This window comes from Dermochelys coriacea, chromosome 3, assembly GCF_009764565.3.
Source record: "Dermochelys coriacea isolate rDerCor1 chromosome 3, rDerCor1.pri.v4, whole genome shotgun sequence".
Lineage (NCBI taxonomy): Eukaryota > Metazoa > Chordata > Testudines > Dermochelyidae > Dermochelys > Dermochelys coriacea.
In genome coordinates, this window is record NC_050070.1 from 91,063,430 (window position 1) to 91,079,112 (window position 15,683).

General features: G+C 40.8%; 1 protein-coding gene across 2 annotated transcripts in view; it reads left to right on the top strand.

Moving 5' to 3' along the window:
* Positions 1–15,683, top strand: part of DCBLD1 (discoidin, CUB and LCCL domain containing 1) — a 102,090-nt gene that overhangs the window by 56,159 nt on the left and 30,248 nt on the right. Inside the window, exons 3-6 of one of the 2 annotated variants that reach the window (XM_038395775.2) lie at positions 7,268–7,405; positions 9,227–9,278; positions 10,097–10,169; positions 12,384–12,517. In XM_038395775.2, coding sequence (XP_038251703.2) covers positions 7,268–7,405; positions 9,227–9,278; positions 10,097–10,169; positions 12,384–12,517 — 397 coding nt within the window. The remainder of the gene's footprint in view (positions 1–7,267; positions 7,406–9,226; positions 9,279–10,096; positions 10,170–12,383; positions 12,518–15,683) is intronic. The other variant, XM_043510873.1, reaches the window with a different exon arrangement.

The following is a 15,683-nucleotide window of genomic DNA, read 5'->3' on the forward strand; positions in this document are numbered from 1 at the left end:
CATTAACATCTTGGCTGCAGTATCTTTCCAATGTTTCAACCTTAGCAAGGTTGTTAAGAACAAAAAGATCTCTGCCTTTTTTTTTTTAATAAATACCCTCTAACTATTTCAGATCACAACAGATTTACATTTTTCACTATGCTTTATTGCTCTGTGCTTTAATAATGCAGTGTGAAGAACTGTAATCTGTCACACCTCCATTTCTTTGACTAGCTCTGACCAAAGGAGAAGTACAAGGGATATTAATTATAGGGCATGCAGGCAATGCTCTTACTCCATCAGATTTTCATTATATGAAATCAGGGCAAAGAATTTTTTTAAATATAATTACTTTTTATTATGACACTGTTTCCCTGGGGCTTAAAAAAAAAGTTATAACCTTCCCTCCAGCTTTTACATAAAGAATTGTTCTCCTTTTATTAGGTTTCAAAGTAGCAGCCATGTTAGTCTGTATTCGCAAAAAAGAAAAGGAGTACTTGTGGCTCCTTAGAGACTAACAAATTTATTTAAGCATAAGCTTTCATGAGCTACAGCTCACTTCATCGGATGCATCAAGTGAGCTGTAGCTCACGAAAGCTTATGCTTAAATAAATTTGTTAGTCTCTAAGGTTCCACAAGTATTCCTTTATCCTTTTATTGTTTTAATAATCTTTTTGGAAGCACTCCCTGGAATTAAACGTCTCTTTTGTAAAGTGATAACACTTCTTCTGAAGCTTATAGGCATTCCATATTACTTAATGCTCGTTAAAAATAAGAGTTGACAAAATAGTAACTTTCAGTAAGCCTTCTGGGAAAGTCCTGACTCTAAGTGCTAGCTTCCATTAGGCACAGCAGGGACTTGAACCTGGATCCCCCAACATTCCAGGTGAGTGCCCTGGCGACTAGGCTATTGGGTGTTCTGCAGTTGTCTCTCTTTTTCATGAAAAATTTCAAAAGGTCTCGTTTTCATTCCGATACAGAATGAAAACAAATGTCAAAAATCAAAATCTTTTGTGAAATGGAATTTGTGTTTTTTCAGCCAGCCCTACATAGTGTCAGTTTGGGCCCTGAGATCTGAGATGAAGCCAACATAATCCAAGCCCATTGCCACCTCCACCCCACCCTGGCCCCTGGGGCATCCCAAGTACCTGCTTCATAAACGGCAACCGTATGCAGAAGTGACCATTTAAAAAGTTGTTTTCCCACGACAAACTCATTGGGACACAAGAGGCCCGAGCAGGCAGATGCAAGATGCAGCCTGGTGCACAGGGGTCAGTTTGTGGGGAGAAGTCTAAAGACAAAGAGGAGAGACGAGTCCTTGGTGAATCAAAAGGCCTCTGTACATGTCAAACTGAATGAGATAATGTTGATACTGACGAAATTGGGAGCAGAATGACTGACCTGGAAGGAGGCATAGGGGAGAGTGTGAATTTAGGAACATGAAGTTATTAGCAAGTAGCCTATTACAGAAAAAAAATTAAATAACTTAAAAAGAAAAAGAGACCTGGTAAAGAAGATAGAGAGAACCATAAAAAGTAGCATTGGATAAGTAAAGAATCCTTTTTAAAAAGGAGGCACCAAACTTCTTAAGAGAAGTAAAAAGACTTTAAAACACAAATCAAATCAAATCCTGGAAAGTATACAAGAGAAGCTCGAGGTAAACTACTACAAACAGAAAAGCAAATAGATTTACACAACTCTATTATGAAAAAGGTAAAAAAAAGTGGCAGGCTACCTGCTAATATAAAAAATATGCAAGATGATAAAATTATTCCTCTAATGTGGGTGACTCCATATGAACTAGCCACCGGTTCAAAGACATATGTGAGGCGTTTGCCAATTTTTACCGGAGGCTATAGGCTTTGTAGCCAGCTCATCCTAAACAGAGAAGAGTATGTAATTAATGTGATGCTACCTAAAATAAATCAAATGGACAAGGAGCTTCTGGAGGAGGACACTGAACCTGAAGAAATTATAGAGGTTATTAAATTATGTAAAAATGGTAAATCCCCAGGCCATGATGGGTTCCCCCAGAATTCTGCAAATTTTTCAGAGCACAACTGGCATAACCAGTCCGATGTCTTTAATGAGATATTGAAAGAAAAAAGATCACCGCTACCTGGAGAGGAGCGCATATTGTAGTAATACCAAAACCAGTAAAGACCTATCTAGTTGCATGGCATATACAGCCATCTCTTTGATAAATTAAGTTGCCAAGCAAATAGGCAGTATTTTTTTTTCAGTCTATGTACATTAACTGAGATCAGTGTTAAACAGGCAGTTAACAAACAACGTTCACAAGAGGTTTTGATCTTTTTTTTTTTTTTAGCCGAATCAACCACCGAACCGCACACGTTTTTATCATTAGATGCTGATAAAGCTTTTGAGAGAATTGTCAGTCCTTAAAAGGCACCCTAGAAATACTCCGCTTTATGCCCCAAATTTGAAAATTGAATATCTGTTGCATTCTCAGATCAGGCTGCAGTAAGAATTGATGGACACCTGTCAGAAAGATTGCCTCTTTTTAAGAGGACATGCCAATGATGCCCTCTTCTCTTTGCCATGGTAATGAAACCTTCACAGGTGGTCAGAAATAATAATATAAATGAAATAAAAGTAAGAAACAAACTTGTATTTTATATGCAATGGCATGTGTAAAAACCTTCCTGGCACGCAACCTGAACTGCAAAAAGAAATACTGAAGTTTGGTATAGTTTCAGGTTTTAAAATAAAGTACAGTAAGTCTGAACTTCTGGATGTTGATGTGGGCCCTGACCTGCAAAAATATAAATGGGTGACCTGACCACCTTATTAAAATACCTCAAGTACATATTTATTTTTTTTAAAAGGCAGGATTTTATATTATGTATTTAAGAAAATTTAGAACGGATTAGGAAAACTTGTCAAAATACAAAATTTCCTAGGTAGGCAAAATTACGTCAGTCAAAATTAATATCTTACCTTGAATCAGTTTTCTCTTCCCAACACTACTGATTATCATCCTGGGGAAACTTCTGAAGGCTGTGGATTGGCAATCATCAATACATTTGGGCACACAAGAAACCAAGTCAAATAGGCAACCCTACAAAGACCTTGGCAAAAGGGTCTGGTGCTATCAAGCACTAAACAACATAATCAGGGAAGCCAAATCAGTAATATGCTGTACTGGATAATTCCCAACCATAATAAATATTGGATAGAAATAGAACAGTTACATTGTTATACAGTCAAACTCATAATTGCCTATATTTAAAAAAAAAACCTATAGGCCAAAAAAATGTGTATATACCCACTTTATTGAGAGCAACAATAGAGGCATGGGATAACATGAAAAATTAAGCCCTTTCCCATCACTTCTAATGCCCATAGTTGTTAACACCAAAATTCAACCCTAATGAATCTCTGGGAAGCTTGTGGACATGGGAGCATATTGTTACTATGAGATTGGATCTGTACATTTTCAGATCATTCTGAAGAGATGCAACAGTATGCAACAGGTTTTAAAGTTCTGCATTACCAATAACTGCACCAGAGACATTTTTTCAAGTTTCTCCCTTAGAAAGAAGAACCGAAGTGTAAAAGTGACATATTTTGAAAAACTACTCATCACACTTATGAAACATACAGGTCCATTTTCTACCTTATATAAAATTATTTTAAACTGTTACTAAGAGGACAAAAGCACATTAATGAAATGATGGGATGTGGATTTGAATATGGACATTAAGGACAAGGATTCGGAAAGTATCTGAAGCAGCAGCCCACATCCTGCAATATGCATGCTCCATTTTAAAAAAAAAAAAAGTTAAAATCCTTTACCAGTGGTACTTAATTCCCTTTAATGCTAAATGCATCAATAGGACAAGAATGGGTAATGCTGGAGAAACTGTAATGGGCAGAATTCGTCATATATATGGTCCCCAAAATTAGGATATTTGGAAAGAGTTTGAGGATTCTGTTAAAGAGTTGACTGGTTGCCAGCTGTCAAATAACTCAATTGGGTTGGGTTTGTTTGTGTTTTTTATTTTCCCAAAAATTCTGCACTATATAAGAGCCACAAAGCACTGATTACCCATCTGTTAGTTGCAGCAACAACTGCAATCATAAAGTTGTAGAAGAGACAGGAATCTCCTAAATCAGTAGTCTCCAACCTTTTTAAGCACAGGATCACTTTTTGAATTTAAATGAAACCCAGGATCTACCTAAAAGAAAATGTAGAAATGACAGTAATCTCACAAACCCAAACACCCTTGCCCCGCCCCTTCTCTGCGGCCCTGCCCTGCTCACTCCATTTCCCCCCCCCCCCCCCGTCACTTGCTCTCCTCCACCCTCACTCACTTTCAGCAGGCCGGGAAAGGGGTTGGGGTGTGGGCTCTGGGCTGGGGCCGAGGGGTTTGGAATGTGGGAGGGGCTCCAGTTTGAGTTTGGCACAGGGAGTTGGCATGCAGGATGGAATCAGCGTGCGAGCTCTGGGAGGGAGTTTGAATGCAAGAGGGAGCTCAGGGCTGGGGCAGGAGGTTGGGGTGCAGGGTGTGGACTCTGGGAGGGGGCTGAGGCAAGGGATTGGGGTGCAGGAGCGGGTGTGGGGTGTGAGGTCTGGGAGGGTGTTGTGATATAAGAGGGGGATCGGGGCTCGGGCAGTGGGTTGGGGTGCAGGCTCTGGGAGGGGGCTGGGGCAGGGGATTGGGGTGTGGGCTCTGGGAGGGAGTCTGGGAGAGGGATCAGGGCTGGGGCCAGGGGTTGGGATGCAGGAGTGGGTGCGGGTGTGTGCTCTGGGAGGGAATTTGTGGGGGGGCTCAGGACAGGGGTAGGGGTTTGGGGTGCAGGAGGGGGTTCAGGATTGGGGTGCGGGAGGGGTTTGGGGTGCGGGCTCCGGCCAGGTGCTGCTTATCTCAGGTTCACTAAGTCATAGGCCATTTTTAGCACATGCATGCACAAAGGAAGTGTTTTAACTAGAGCTGGCTGAACTTGGAATTTCTGGTTTGACGAGAATTCTGACACTTGAACATTTGGTTTAGGTCCGATTCGGGGCTGCCTTGAAGCCTAAAAGCCCATGCTCCCCAGCAACCCACCAAGCAGGTTTCGGACACAAAAGTTTGTCAAACCCACCATGTTTCCATGAAACATGTTGGGTTTTACAAATTGGCATTTTCCACCAAACCCTGGAAATTTTCTGCCCAGTTCTAATCCTAGCTGCTGCTTCCTTTTCTTTTACTGCTGTGCGTACCTGATTTTGCCTTATATGTTATAAGCCTAGGGTCAACCTTAGTCTTTCTTAGGGGGCTTAAACAATTTTTTTCCTCCCTGTCCTGTATATGACTTCTGATCATACCACTGTGCACAAGGCTGGCCTGAGAATGTTGTGGAGTGTCATTGAGAGTCGGATTTGGGATGCTGTAAATAACCAACTCCTTTTATATCTATATATAAATAGACGGGATCTTTGGGGGACTGCAGGCAAAGTGTAGCCCACTGAATTTGTTCTGTGGCTGTGATTTCATGGATCCCAAAGGTCATGGCCTCCACCACTGCAGGCACATAGGGTTGAATAACCCTGATCTTTAGAAAAAATCTGAAACAAACTTTCATCCCTAATGATTGTTTTATGTTCTCAAGGCCTTTGTCACAAAGGAACAGCACTAGAAATTGAGTTTATTAACAAAACAAAAGGCTGAGATTAGCGTTGCATCTTCCACATATCCCAAATCAGTTGTGTAGGCTCCAAAGTCCTGGTTTATATACTAGACTCTTTTCTTATACCAGCTTCCCTTTCCCTGAACTTTGATGCAGTTCTCTCTCAGTTACATAACCAAAAGGGACCAATCTTAATTTCGTTGCTTCATTCAGCAGCGACTCCCTTCTGGATGGTTAATGGGTAGGGTTTGGTGTTCTTTAAAGGAAACTCCTCTACCACATGCTAATGACCACTATGCTGTTTTCAGGGGCATGGTCTTGGTAGGCAGAGGAAGATGGGTTATAGTTCGTGGTTGAGAGACTCCTTAAGGCTTCGGCGGGGACACACACAACCTAATTTCCTCCTGCAGAGAGATGCTGACTTTAAATGTATGTAGTCTCTATGGGGTAAATGTTCTTTTCTTAATAGAAGTCTCTTTGCAAACTTACATATATCATCTTACTGGAGAGTAAGTATTACACATCCTCATAAATGAAGACTAATGGGTATAAACTATCTCCTAGTTTATGGGGCCATCTGTGGTTGAGGGGAGGGTGAAGACTGAGTTACTTCTTGGTACTCTTCCTATTTACTTTCAGTAGGAAAGAGCAGGGGGCAGTTTCCCAGTCAAAGATATTTGCTCTTTGAGAAAGGAAGAGGGTCCTGAAGAAAATAGAATAGCTGCCAATAATTCCAGGTTGACCTCTCTGAAACAGGGAAATACTGTGCCAGCCAGTATCCTGAGATATTGTAGCTGGCAGCAATAACACTCCTGTCTACTTCAATGGGAACATGAAGGCTACCCTTTTTATTTACAAAAAAAAAAAAAAAAAAAGGAGTACTTGTGGCACCTTAGAGACTAACAAATTTATTTGAGCATAAGCTTTCGTGAGCTACAGCTCACTTCATTGGATGCGAATACAGACTAACACGGCTGCTACTCTGAAACCTTTTTATTTAAAGATTGTAAAATAAACTGGCATTGTCTACTTAAAAATCCCTTCAAGGCTTCCTTGTTTCAGCATGTTTTTAAGACTGAGAGAGAAAAAGATTCAGTGATTGGTATAAAAATAAATTGTTTCTGAATATTTGATACCGTAAGTGGTGCTGGCATGTTTCACTGTACTACTCATGCTACATGTTTTCTTTTAAGAACATGCATACTTTTTGTTTTTAAGTTGCAATCATAGCTAAAGTTTCCTGACCTGTGTGTATCTAGATAGGTTATTTTGCAGATGCTGCATAGATTCCTTGGATTGCCTTTAAATATTCCACTCTTTCCTTAATGGGGTTACTGCAGTTTCAAAATATTGTACTTCAAAGGCCAAAGAGCATCAATTATCCACTTGAGGCTAAAATAATAAGAAATGTAAATGCCAGAGTTTTCGCTGTACTTACAGGATTGGATTCTTGCTATTTTGTGTTACAGTAACTTCAGGTTTCAGACCCACAAAGGTCTCAACCCAAACATGTGAAGTAAACATTTGTAATCATACTTCAAGAGAAGGAGTTTATGGTGAAATTCCTTAGTTATGAAAAGACTGCCTATTCCCTATTTTATTTATGTCATCTAAAGCTTTTGAAATCTTTTTTTTTTTTCTTTTCTGTGTTTAGGACCATACTGTGGCAATATGATGCCCGTTCCTAAAGAAATCATCTTGGATACTAATGAAGCAACTATTCGCTTTGAGAGTGGGACCCATGTATCGGGACGGGGCTTTCTATTATCCTATGCCAGTAGTGATCATCCAGGTATAGTAATGGGTCCAAAAAGCAAATGTCCTTATGAATTAGAGAGAGAAAACTTGAGGGTACAGATGAACATGCTGCTAATATTCATAAAGTCCAATCTCTGGGTGCCCAGTATTACCAGGGAACTTACCTGCTTTAACTATAATTTATTTATTTATTTTTTTAATACAGTGTAGACAAATACTCTTGGGGGAATTCTGTGCCACTGCACATGTGCAGAATTTATGTCCCCTGCACATTTCTTTGCTTTCCTGCTTTGACTTTCTGATGGGGAAGCAAAGGGAAGCCACAAGAGTGGTCATACGACCCTCCCCAGTAATTTTGGGTACCCAGCAGCTGACAGAGAGGTAAATCACTGTAGGGCAGGGGGCAGGACGGGGGAAGACCCAGCTGGTGGCTCCTACTCTGCGCAGGGCTCAGCTGCTAGTCCCGGCTGGGCTGGGCAGGACAGGACTTTCTCTTCCCCTACATGGCATCTGGGCCCAAATCAGACTCACCCCCCCAGATTTCTCCCGCAGCTATAGGAAGCTCTGCAAACTCCCCCCACCCCGCTTCCTGTACCCATCACCCCTCAGCTGCAGGGGGACGGATCGCAGTATAGAGAGCTGCTCCCCCCATCCACCCAACTCCCATGCATCCAGACCCCCTCACACCCAGATCCTCCCTGATGAGCCCCACTCCCCCTACACCTGGACCACTCCAATGAGCCACCCGCACCCGGATCCCCACCCTACTGAGTCCCAACTAGCTGCACCTAGATCCCCACCCCACTGAGCCCCACTTCCCAAGCATCTGGACACTACCACCCCCTGAGCTCCCCACACCCAGACCCCTTCCTGCTGAGCCCCAGCCACCTTCACCTGGACCCCCTTCAGGGTCCCATGCTGTTGCACTCAAATCCCACCCCCCTCCCCCAACAGGCCCCTGTGCATTCAGATCCCCCCTGCACCCAGATCACCACTGAGCTGCCTGCACCTAGATTGCCTGGCACAGAACCCTCTCAACCCACATCTGGATCCCCCCCACACTAAGCCCCTCCACACTTGGATCCTGCTTTGCTGAGCCTATGCACCCACGCCTGGTGCAGAGGGGCAGGGCCAGTCCTTGCGCTGTGTCAGGGTAGAGTGCAACCTCACGGATGAGTTTGTGACCTCTGGTGTGGGGGGAGCTGCACAGTGATCTCCCACCTCCATGTAGCCAGTGGCCTGTGCTCCCCAATGCCATGCTGGAGCCTCCACATTTATTTGACAAATAAAATTTGCAGAATTTTAAAATATTGTGTGCAGAATTTTTATTTTTTTTAGCACGGAATTTTTAATTTTTTGGCTCAGAATGCCCTCAGGAGTAACACAAGGGACAGTTATAGAGCAGTAATGCATGCACACACAGCAGCCATTGAAGTCCTACATAGACTGTTTGTGGGATAGGGCCCATCTGAGCAGAAAATGAGCATGTTCTCATTAAAGTCCTATTAAAAGAGGGCTCAGGCTCAGATATTTACCACATGGTGGTGATATATCAGGTTGTTGAAGACTAACATTTAACACCAACACCTGATGATGTGATTGTCTGCTATCATTAAAAGTAAACTGCACAGTGAGACTATCTGATTTATGTATGGGATCAGGGGTAAGAGGGGAAGGGAAGGTGTGAGGATATCATAGCTGTTTCATTCTAGCTAATAAAAATGTCAACTATCAAGATGTAAATGTATAAATAATATCTGGAGATTTTTTAAAATATAATTTCATGTTTAGCCAAGTTTTTTCTACACTTTTATACTCTGCAGTCAGGAATGACTAGTTGTAATATTTTTAACAGATCTAATCACGTGTTTGGAGAGAGCAAACCATCACATGAAGAACGAATATAGGTAAATATGAGTGCAACGCTATGCTCTGCAGTTGTCTCGCTGTGTCTTGTTTGACCTGTTCATTGTTGTATCTGGATAAAGTATCTTGTTTGCTGCTTGTAATGTGCTGAAAAGCCTAGCATTTACCACAGGAATGTGTTTTCTTGAGACGTTAATTCCTTTTCAGTATAATGCTGTAATTATCTGTGGCCTATTTGTGAGTAGCAGAAGAGTCATCTCCCCAAGACTTCACTTTCCAGAACAAAAAAGGGGATGCTGCTACAATTATCAAACTATCTTGATTTGTGGCATAAGTGGGCAGTGTCAGGGTAAACTAAAAATACAGAGCTTAACCTTTGGAGGTGCTGAGAGCCCTGAACTTCCACTGATGCCACTGGGAGTTGAGGGCACTCAGAATCTTCCAAGATCATACCTGAGGTATGTTAAAATTGTTTCTAGGTTAGTTTCTTGAGTTGGTGAACCTGGCAATAGATTTTGAAACTGTAATGGAATGCAAGCCAATTTTTACTGTGCTCATGAACAATATTGAGCATATCTTTTTCTTGGAGTTGCTTGGAAAGTTAGTTACCTTGTGTCGTAATATTTGCAGAACAAGCAGAACTAAAGAGAAAAAAATGCACTTAAATGATTACTATTTTGGCTCTTTGTGTGTGCTAATGAACTTGAATCTGAGAACAAATTTGCCTTTTAAAAACATGCTAATTTATGCTCAGCTAGAACACATTTCTAAAAATATTTCTTGGTTTGTTGGCATTTTGTGTGTGTGTGGCAGGCATTATAATCCATGTTTTAAACACGCTTCTATTCTTTTACTGCAGCAGATACTGTCCTGCTGGTTGCAGAGACATAGCAGGTGATATTTCTGGGAATATAGTGGAAGGATACAGAGATGTAAGTATGAAGGGTAAAGAATGGGCTTTAGAAAGATGGAATACAAAGGCAATTGCTAGGGTTGCCAGAGCTCTGGTTTTCGACCAGAAAGTCCAGTTAAAAAGAGGACTTGACAGTGTCCGATCAGATCTACTGACCAGATACCCAAAGTCTGGTTACTGCGGGTGGGGGAGGCAGGAAGGCGTCAGGTAATTACCCATGCCAGACCCTACTCGGCTGGAGCTGCTTCCTAACTTGCGTTCGGCAGCTGCAGCTCCTGATGCGGGGAGGGGGGAGGAGAGGGGAAAAGCAGTGAGTGATGGGGGGAAGGCGGGAAGAGGAGCAAATGATGGGCTGGACCTTGGGGGAAGAGGTGGGACAAGGGTGGGGCTTAGGGGGAAGAGGCACTCCTGCTTGAGTGTCCAGTTTTTAAACATTACAAAGTTGTCAACCCTAGAAAATTCATGGTTATTTAGCACAACAAGCAAAAATGTCATTCATTTTTTAGCTCTGTTAGTAATCCCATTTACTGGTACCTTTACTACTTACATATTACCAAACAAGCCAACCACCCATTTATGAGCAAGAAACATGTAATGTCACTCAGACAACCATGCACTGAAAAGATACTTCTGGCTTCTAGCTACTGTGGTTTTTGTTCTCCCTCTCCCCTTCTTTGTCCGCTAAGTGGTACTGGATGACCTGTTAAAATATTCCTACAACCTCAGGATTCTCTCTCTCTTTTGAGAATCCAGTGCACCCCAAATTCCAGATCTCAGTTCCTCCCTGAACAGTGCTATACCTGCTTAGCACAGATCTTCCCATTTTTTTAAGTCTGTCCTCCTAGGGAAAAAAATCAATTCAGTTAGAATTGGATTTTGACACCAATGTCTACTTCATTTCAGAGTGATTTCCTGGGATTTTTCTCATGGGGATTGGTCCTGCTTTGAGCAGGGGATTGGACTAGATGGCCTCCTGAGGTCCCCTCCAACACTGATATTCTAGATTCTATGATTCCTAAACTTGTCCTATTTATAATTACCAGTTTCTTAAATTACTGACTTTGTGGCACTTTAGCGACTTCAATGGATTGTGATCAGGCCTTATATTAGTAGGGCTTTGTTTAAAGAAGAAAGTGGTCTGAATGGTTCACTTATGTGTGTATTATACCACACCCCGCTTTGACCACCGACTGCCCCATGGTTCTAGAATATAATCCCTAGATTTCTATGACATCTTTCTAGTATCTCTAAGTTTATCCCGATATAAAGTGATCATACTGCAGTACATATTTACATAAAGTTCCACTTTTCTTCATCACAAGTGGAGTAATAGTTGAGTTTTAAATGCCAATGCATGTCTCAAACTTCTCACTGATTGTTCAGCACCTCTGTCTTGGAGAATTGCAGGGAAATTGGCTGAAATAACAAGGTAATTCTACTCATAACTTGTATCAAAGGACGCTCTGCGTAGCACACCTGATGATTAGAAATGAAAAACAACAAACAGCATGGCCTCACTCAGGCCTTGCTTACACTAAGGAAAGTTAGCAGTGATGGCAAAATTCTGCAAACAGTTGCTCAGTTTTAATGGTGGTAGCAACATTGGAAGCTGTAGTGTAGGCCAGCTGCTGGCATTTTAAGTACTGTGCCATCTAACTCTGCTTAAAGTGCACATAGTTGACATGGTCCTTAAAATGCTAGTGGCGGCCAGTCTTCATTAGAACTTCTAGTGTTGCTAAAAATGGTGAAACTGAACTATGTTATCAGCAATGGGAAATTTTTGCCAAAAACGTAGACAAGGCCTCAGTTCTTCACCCTGCACAAAGTAATAGGTGTGTCTGGCTTCAGCAGAATAAGTGAATCCATGAAGTAGTTTTACATTAATTTTACCCAGCGAATAGCAGTGACCATATCTTTTTAAATGACTTTTGCTGTGGAGGGGCATGTGGGAGGGTTGTGTTAGATGGTGATTCTGGAGCACTTTCCCTATAAGCAAATCAGTATTTTTTTTAATTTACTTTTTTTTGAATAAGCATTTGATTTTTGGGAAGAGTTTTAAACAGAAAAAAATACTGTACTTTCCTTCTTTATATTCACCTTAAATCTTAAGAGGATTTTATGATTTTGAAGATCTGTGACTTCTTATAAGAGAGGCAATGGTGGGCTGAGCTTGAAAGTTTTAGTAACTTGCCAAACTTAACCTTTTGTTTGAGTTCTGGTTTCTGCATTCCAGACCTCCTTATTGTGCAAATCAGCCATACACTCAGGTGTTGTTGCAGATGAGCTGGGTGGCCAGATCAATGTGATTCAGCAGAAAGGAGTAAGTCGATACAAAGGCATCCTGGCCAATGGCATCCTTTCACAAGAGTAAGTGTCACAGTAGTTTGTCTTCTTATTCTGTATTTGAAAGTAACCCTGGAGGCATAATTAACCCACCACATCAGAGAGGGAGCATGTGGGACACTGTCAGCTCTTCTTCTTTCAGAAGGGAAAAAAATTGGAAGTGTTTAAGTGTTTATCACTTACTTTTATCTTCCAAAGGTCAACTATTAATACACAATGTCATTTGATTTGCTGATACTTTAATTAAAATGGCATTAGTTTTGGGACACAGAGACATAGTATCTCAGGTCTTCGGTGCATTAATGACTAGAAATTTTAAATTGTGCCACTCTTTCATTTCACATTTATCAAATCAGCTGGTTCGCAAATACACACAGTTTTTGGTGTTCTGCAGACAAAATCATACATATAAACAGTCAATATGTTAAAAAAGCAATGATGAACTAATGAAAAACATCAAAAAAATTAAAATAATACGACTGAAGGAATGAATAGCAGTGCTGAGAAGTAGGGGAGTTAAATGAAAACTTTAAATACGTGCACAAGCTTTTTATAGCACTATTTTAGATTACTAGAGCTATCATTTATCTGCTGCCCCTAAATGTATTACAGCTGAGGCAAAAATAAAATATCTAACTGTGCAGTGAGCATTTCCAGCAATTGTCTGTGTCACTCAGGAAGATTATTAATATTTTAAAATTTTAAATATCAGGAATATGGGTGAGGTATTTATTGGTGGGGAGGGAAGCCCTCTATCCCAAGCATTCTAGCAAGCTGAGTGCCTGGGAGAATATTTCTTTTCACCTATAGTTTCCCACTCCCCCTAGTTTTTTTTTCCAAGTCCTCCTGACATCATGTGATTACCCAGTCAAACAAAGGTGAAATCTGGAGTCTGTTGAAGTTAATGGGAAAACTCCCGTTGACTAGGATTTCATCCAAAATGTATCAGGGTTATAAACTCCTGTGCTTCCGGGCATAAATCAGCCACTAACTGGCTGGGGACCGAAGATTAGAAGAAACTTCCCTCATGAGCATGTTATTTCGTAACTGTCCATTGGGAGGTATGCAACCCATCCCTTAAGTATCTGGTACTTGCTGTTGTTGGGATCAAGATACAGGATTAGATTGACCACTGGTCTGACCAGTGTGGCACTTCCTGTACAACTAAATGGGGAGGTGAGAGGGGAATAATTTCATCTTATTTCAAAACATGAGCGAAGTGAGTGTTTGCCAGAAAGATAAAAGACAAAATTAGTAGGAAAAAACACTGTATCTGTATTTCAAGTTTTTAAAAGGGTTTTGTAATATGTATTTCAAACACTGAATAGCTATTCTGTTCTCGCAATACACACGCTATAACTAAAACTCCTCAGAACTGTCAGCGCTGGAAAGAATAACTCTTTGGCACCTAAGCAATAGTATTTTATGAGCTTCAAATACCCCTTTATTTAAAGGCTTTATATACTTTTTTAAAATCTCATTTACAGAGGATTTCAGTATTGAAGATTTATTTCATTTAGTGACTCTAGCTGAAGTTGACCTCATCAAAAGCTACTTCTGCTTGTATGCATTGAGCCCATAAATGTGGCTGTATTATAATTTGATGGTTAAGTTATGAATTGCTCACTTACCAGCTCCCCAGAACTGACCTTGGCCTCTCTAGCTTCATTTTTTATGCTCTGTTACCTGTGATTTGCAGTTTCCATGATCTATGTGTGGACCTAGACACGTGTATTGTATAATGAAGATACAGTGGCCACAGCTCAGTTTTATCAGGCATTTCTGACATCTTAAGTGCAAATGTATCAGCTTTTACTTTGTCACCCGAGCTGGCCTATGAGTAAGGCCCTTTGTCTTCAGTTTTTACAGAATTTCCCTCCCAAAATTTCCCAGATTTTGAAAAAAGCAAGTGTGGTTGGGTTTTATTGATTTTAACCCGAATTTTGCAAGTGCTGGAATTCGCGAGCTCTGGCTCCATTCTCAAAGTCTCTGCTGGATGGCACAGTGTGCCTATGCAGAGAAGGGTAATTACCAGTTGGCAGCTACTGCTGCTGCATTGTGGAGGAGCAAGATGGGTCAGGAGCCAGGTTCCAGCAACCAAGACTGCTGCAGCAACAGGCCCCATAGGAAACAGGATTCCTATCACCCCCTGCCAACTCACTGCCTCTGGTGACTACCAGATTCTCTCCAATTCCACACACAGAGGCTTTTCATGTTTGGTTTTCACAGATTTTTCACCCATTGCTAATTTTTTTTTAAATAAATGCTGATAAATTCCCAGGAAATGTTTAAACAAAATAAAAACCAAAAACAAAGGGCTCTTACTCATGAGGGACTCTAGGCTTAAATCTGCATATGAAAGTATTTTTCTGTCTTTGAAAATAGAGATAATTGTTTAGGAATTGTACAGATTAAGGTTTGGGTTACAACAGCATTGTTTACAAAATCTCCTCAAGGTGGACTCGATAATCAAAAGAGGACTTCAATAGTAAACATAGTGCAACGGAGAATTTTTCTTTGCACAAGTATTGTCACAAGTGGATTATTTTGTAGAGCCTTATAGCTCTCGCTGTCTGCTCAACAGACCTCTTAAGATTAATAAGGAAATGGGGAGCTTTATAGTAGTGCTTTACTGACTGTTCTGTTATGTGAGAAAGTGAATGTTGTGTGAAATGCCACCTATCACAATATGAAAAATGATGAATTACAGTAATTAGATTAGCCCATTTTTAATGACCTGCAAAATGTAAAAGCTTCTTAAACTTGAAAATATAGAAATTCTAATCTTCCCTCTTTAGCTAAAGTTAGAGGCATCTATTTTGACAGAGTTTCAGTGCCTTTCTTTGATGCAAAAAAGAAAAGATTTTGTAAGACTTTGTAAACATTGCTCTAGGAGTATTTATAATTCATTGATTTGACAGGCTTCGTGAGCCATGCTTTTGACAGTGGACCACTTTGTATTTAATAAAAAAGCAAACATGCTTTTGCCTTAATATGCTTTTGGAAGTAATGTAAAATTCTGACATAGAGCATACAGAGCCCATATGATAGTCTGTGAGAAATGCCCTAGAGGAGTACCAGTTTCTTTTGCTGCTTTGACTCACCTGAACCCCCAAATAAATCAACTCCCTCTGTATAGTCTCTATTTCTGAAAGTCATGTTTTTTCTGCAATCACCAATATTCCCCATC